The sequence below is a fragment of the Plectropomus leopardus genome, chromosome 20 (genome assembly GCF_026936395.1).
Source record: "Plectropomus leopardus strain MGB_pleo_1.0 chromosome 20, ASM2693639v1, whole genome shotgun sequence".
Classification (NCBI taxonomy): Eukaryota; Metazoa; Chordata; class Actinopteri; order Perciformes; family Serranidae; genus Plectropomus; species Plectropomus leopardus.
This window is the reverse complement of record NC_142195.1, coordinates 25070752-25076751: the sequence shown is the minus strand read 5'-3', so window position 1 is coordinate 25076751 and position 6000 is coordinate 25070752. Positions and strand designations below refer to the sequence as shown.

At 37.0% G+C, this 6000-nt stretch overlaps 1 protein-coding gene across 1 annotated transcript; it reads left to right on the top strand.

The window, feature by feature from the left end:
- Positions 1 to 4722: 4722 nt before the first annotated feature.
- mthfs (5,10-methenyltetrahydrofolate synthetase (5-formyltetrahydrofolate cyclo-ligase)) lies at positions 4723 to 5639 on the top strand. Its single transcript, XM_042482156.2, has one exon. It carries the CDS (start codon positions 4923 to 4925, stop codon positions 5526 to 5528), a length of 606 nt encoding a protein of 201 aa, XP_042338090.1. The 5' UTR covers positions 4723 to 4922; the 3' UTR covers positions 5529 to 5639.
- The last annotated feature ends 361 nt before the right edge of the window (positions 5640 to 6000 follow it).

The window sequence follows — 6000 nt, the reverse complement described above, 5'->3', positions numbered from 1 at the left end:
GTTGGAGACAGAGAGAGAAAGAAGTTCTCTCAGCATCATGTTGGTTTTTGTTTTTTGTAGAAGGGATGGATTAATGAAGGCCGGCAGAATTCGGGGAATCTGATCCTCGTCCAGCTCACACTCAGTGACCGCACATAAGCCACAGTGATAATGCCGTGTGGGGGAATGTTGCTCCAAGATTCAGGAGTTTGAGATTTACAGATGCTTAACTTGACAAGCTCCTTATGCACCCTGGGAATTAATCTTAAGCTATTGCTGGTCTAGAAGTAGAAGTTTAATAAGTGTTGATACTAAAAGGGCCTAAAAAAACTACTTTTTTAAATCAGCTTTTAACTTTTAGCGATGGAATCCTTCCTGATTACATTAATATCTGCAAAAACTGAGAGACACACTGATCATTTCATTCATTTATTTTATTTTATTTTATTCTTTTTTTTGCCTTTCGACTGGTTTGAGCTCTTCTGTAACAAATGATGTCAACTGCAGCAAATGTTTAACTAAGGATTTCTTTTTTTCTTCTTTTAACTTAATCCTACATTTTTGCTTTGTTATTTAGAAATATGTGTCCATAATTGCAAGAAATAAAGTGAAATGTTTGAAAAACTATGCACGTGCCCTTTTAAAGAGGCACTATGCACACTTTAGAGTGTATTAATGGTTGGACACTCAACATGGACTTAAAGCAGCAATTTAGCCACTAATACTAGGTGTTTTTTAGTGAGACACTGGCGACATTTCCAGCAATAATTGTGTAAAAGCAGGCGATTTTTAGCAAGACATCAACAGCATTTCCAGCTGTGACTGTGCCATAAAGAGCAGGCAATTTTAAGTGAGAAATCATTACCATATCCAGCTGTGATTGTGTTACCAAAACCAGGTGTTTTTTGTGCGTGACATCAGCGCAGTTCCAGTGCTACCAGAGTGGATTTTTTTTTGTTTTTTCATTTCCAGAGATGTATGTGCCACCAAAACCAGTTGTTTTGGGGTTTTTTGCATGACAACAGCAACATTCCCAGCAATAATTGTGCCACCAGAACAGGGTGTTTATTTATGAGACATTGCCGGCATTTTCAGCCATGATTGTGTCACCAAAAGAGACAATGTGTCCGTATCCAGCTGTGATTGTTCTACCAAAACCAGGTGTCTTTTTTGCAGGACATCAGCAGGATTTCCACCGTGGATTGTGCCTGGGTGGTTTTTATTTAGGAGATAGTGCCAGCATTTCCAGCCATGATAGCGTCGCCAAAAGCGAGACATCAGTGGCATTTATAGCATCAATTTAGCCATCAAAAGTGGCTTTTTTCAGCAAGACGTGGTATTTCCAACAGCAATTGTGCCATAAAAAGCAATTGTTTTTCAGTGAGATATCATGGCATTTTCAGCTGCCACTGGAGCACCACAAGCAGGTAATATAAGCCAAAACATAATCTTTTCCATGACCAAGTGGGGGGCTAAGCATAACCAGACATTAACCACAACATTGTTGAAAAGTAAGGAAACGTAACAGTTTCAATGTAAAAAGTCTGACATACTTGTGGTTTGTAGAAACATACAATACCAACATTTACTCAGGTGAGTGGGTTGCAGCATGTCAGCGCTGTCTCATCCACACACAGCACCTTAAATACATGATGTATTTCCAGACAACATAATCACAGATCACTATAAACTAACAGCAGGCACCTTTTAGTTTGTGTGGCATGACAAGGCACCGTTTGACTTGTCTCACGTCCATAAAACATTGATTAGATTTCTTACTGCGCTTCATGCTGAGTTAGTAGACTGCTCCAGACACTCTGGCTGTCTGACAGTAAAACTCCTCTGCTGTTTCTCGGCAACAGACTCCGCGGTTTTGTTTCTGTGTCTCATATCCACGGTAACAAGCACTGGGTGTTAAATATAACAGGGTTTGCATCAATATGAATAAATGGTATTCTCAATGAACGAGAGATTCAACAAGGTTACTGAGCGAATACATATATTCTTAAATTGAGTTCTTTTTCCAAAAACAATGATGATGTGTCCTGGTTTGGCAGCAAATGATGTTCACCTTCAGGGTATAACAAGAGAGCTGCAGCACACACTCGGAGAAAATGTGCTGCTTTAGTCAGACACTGCAGATCGAAGGGGAACAACACAATCCAGGGCAGCTAATGTGGATTTATCACAACATATTTGAAAAGTAATTGCAGAAACCTTTTTTAGATTAGCCATTATTGGATGTTTTAATAAAGCAATGAGTTTTTGCATTTTTAAAAGCTAAATATTAAGGGCTTAACACAAATTAATTTTTGTAAATGTAGACTGCCTTAAACTCTTGTATTAATTTTATGGATTAAAGGTTATTGCAGTTTAGGGTGGGAAAAAAATACTCAACAAGTCTTTCATAAAATTTAAAATTCAAATGGCCAGTTAATTATTTTATTCTTATTATTATTGTTATTATTATTCTTATTATTATTATTATTATTATTATTATTACTTACAAAAAAGTATGGCTGTTTATTTTAGACTTTAGGAATTTTAACTATTTTTTTTTAATCATATTTCTTTTTTTTTTTTTTAACTCAGGTGGTACTAATTTCTTGGTTTATCTATTATTTTATCTTACTTTGTAGGTTTTACTTGTGTGTTATCATGTTTTATTTATTTATTTTAAATCTATGACCATTCTAATTATTTTGCATAATTTGTAAGATTTTTTGTCTGTTTTATTCTGCTTTTAGTTATTTTATTTATTCTAATTCATATGATCTATCCTCCTCTAACTGCCTCATCTTATTTTCATTTTCCTATTTGATTTTATTTTTTTAATCATGTTTTATTGGTCTATTAATCTTATATCATTCTGTTTTTTAGTTATTTTATTTATATGTATTATTCTCTTTTAATTGTCTTCTGCTAGTATTATTGTTGGGTTTTTTATATCAGGTCTGACTCGTGTCTTTTTATCTTTTATTGGTTTATTCTTCATCTTAACGGCTACTTTATGAAGTTTGATTCTTCGTTTTATTGGATTTGCTTGCTTAGAAACAGTATGTGTATGTGCTGTTTTTGAGCTTTTTGGATGGTGGTCATGTATGAGAGGAGATCTTGAAAAAGATGTGTTTTTTTTAATTCATGATTTGTAAGTAATTTGTGTTAATAATTATTTTTACTGTTCACATATGGGCTTTTCACTCCGCAGTAAGCTCTGCCTTTTGTCACGGAGAAACATGAGAGTTCATAAAAAGAAGAGAAAAAAAAATACCTGACTTGCAATGTTCCAGCTGCCACCTAAACCCCGACTCAGCTCAGCAGGATGGTGTGTAACTATGGGTGATGATTGGATGGATCAATCAGAGGACGGATGTCAGGGTGTTTCAGCAGGTGATCAAATGACAAGAATGTCATCTTTATTCACTTTAATTGCACGTCGGGGGAAAACGCTCTCACCCACAGCTGTCTCCTGGAGACCAGAGGACATGCTCCTGTGTTCACCTGAAAGAATGTGAGGAAGAATATTCACATAAATTCAGAAAAGAAAGAGGCCCATTTTTTTAATCAGACAGAGTAGGAAAAAGCCAGTAGTTTCTTGTATTTAGAATAATACGAGCTCCGCATATCAATAAGTCAAAATACTTTACATTAATCTTAAGGTGTCATTTACCCTGGAGACGCTGGGAACATTTTTTTAAAAGCATAATTTGTTAAAATGTTCTAAAAAAAAAACAGTTTGTCCCAAGACATGGTAACTAACAAATGAACACACTTTGAGAAAGGTTTCTTTGCACAGTGAGGAAACGTTAAATGTAACGTTAATATATAAGAAACAACTGTGCATTGCTCAAAACAAGTAACTAAGTTAAAAATATATCAATAAATACATTGAAAATTAAAAAAACAAGCATCCCCCACACATGCATTTGTCTCCCCCAATAGAAACATGAAAATAATAGTACCTTTATTATTACAAATTTTAATATAATTACAAAATTGTGTTAATATTAATATATTTAAGGTGCCACATGCACATTTAAAAAGGTCACTGTGTGTTTTGACTCGCAGGGAAACCAATACAGAATGCCCGAGAACCTTACAGCATTATTCTTTACTTATATTTAATTTTTTTTATTATTATTTTGATAGTTCATTCATCCATCATTAAGTGGTGCATCAAAATTCAATGCAGAAAATAAAGTGTTTAAGACCCAAGAACCCCAGTTGTTACTTGAGTATTTCAATCCCATGCTACTCTTCACTTCTACTCCAATTTAAGAGGAACTTATTGTACTTTCTTATTCCACAAAGCTATTATATAGTCAATTTAGTCATTTTTCATGCAAAAGCATTTAATGGTTCGAGCTTCTCATATATAAGGACTTGCTGTTTTCCTTTTATTTATTTAACGTTTTTGGAATTTTTCCAATGCAACTTGCAAAAGAGTATTTATGTTATGTTTTTGTAATAGTCTAAAAGAATAATTCCCCCAACACTTGACACAGTGCATGCTCTTTTGAGACATTTTAAAAGGCAGTTTTCCTTCTAGCACATATATAAATCATAGACGGTATGTTAATGTGCATTACATTAAAATGCATTGAGCAAAAATTAACATGCACAGAAAAATAATAAACTACAACACACAGGAAAGTGCAGCAGCAGCTGGTGGCGCTGATTCTCCTGTTAAGCGCCATTAATCCACTGCAGAAGAAGAAGGTGACGTAAGCACGCAACGTGATGGCGCAATTACGCGAGCGTCAGTCAAACTTCAACTCCTGTCATGTGTTGATAAACTTGCTAATGTTTAACTTCTGGAAAAGCAAATCTGCAGATGTCGAAATCGCTTCTTCCACGAGGCAAACACAGAACAAACCTCACAGAGTTATTAGTTTAATAATCTCTATTTGTTTCTCACCTGGATGTAAAGTTTTTGGTGCAGGATGGCCGCGCTGCGTGCAGCAAAACAAGCTCTGAGGAGAGAAATAAAGCGACGGGTTGCAGCTCTGAGCGACGAGGAGAAGCAGCGACAGTCTCTCGCGCTCTCCCAGCAGCTGTTCAGACACCCAAAGTATGAGTCCTGTCAGAGGATCGCGGTGTTTCTCAGCATGCACGACGAGGTGCGCACCGAGGAGATCATCAAAGACGCGTTTACGCGAGGAAAAAGCTGCTTCATCCCCAGATATGAGACGAGCAGGGGCAACCACATGGACATGCTGCAGCTGCACAGTCTGCAGGACATGCAGACGCTGCCTCTGACGGCCTGGAACATCAGACAGCCTGCAGAGGAGGACACCAGCAGGGAGGAAGCGCTGTCAGCTGGAGGCCTGGACCTGATCCTGATGCCCGGGCTGGGGTTTGACCGGCAGGGGAACCGGCTGGGACGAGGAAAGGGTTTTTATGACACCTACTTGGAGCGATGCATGAGACACCCCAAAGGAAAGCCCTACACCATCGCTCTGGCCTTCAAGGAGCAGCTGTGTGAGGAGATCCCGGTCGACGACAACGACGTGCTCATAGATGAAGTCCTGTTTGAAGGAGCTGAGTAAATAATCCTTCAGCTGTGGTGCTCCGTGAACTCCAAACTGGCTATAAAGTCAGCCAATATTTTAATCTGTCCATAATTTACATTTAACATCAATAAAATATTTTTCAAGGCAGATATTTTGGCTTGTTGTGGTGGGAACAGCACAGATGGACAGTAATGATGGCCCTAATTAACTCCACCTGTGGTGATACTGCTGTTGTCACAGCATCCTCTGGCAGGTTAACCCTTCAAAACCTAAAGCGAATCGGATTCATTTCCATCAAAAACATGGGGGGTAAGGCAGGGTTAACAAGAAATGAACCAAAATGTAGTAACAAATTAGTAAGAAGTTACAAGGAAAATACCTAAAAATTACCAAAAACAAACAAAAATGACATAAAAAAATGCAATTTAAAAAAAAAATCCCATATTCATATTTTTAATGTATAATTCTAATGTGCTGTCAAAATTAACAAAAAAATGAAGAATGAAAA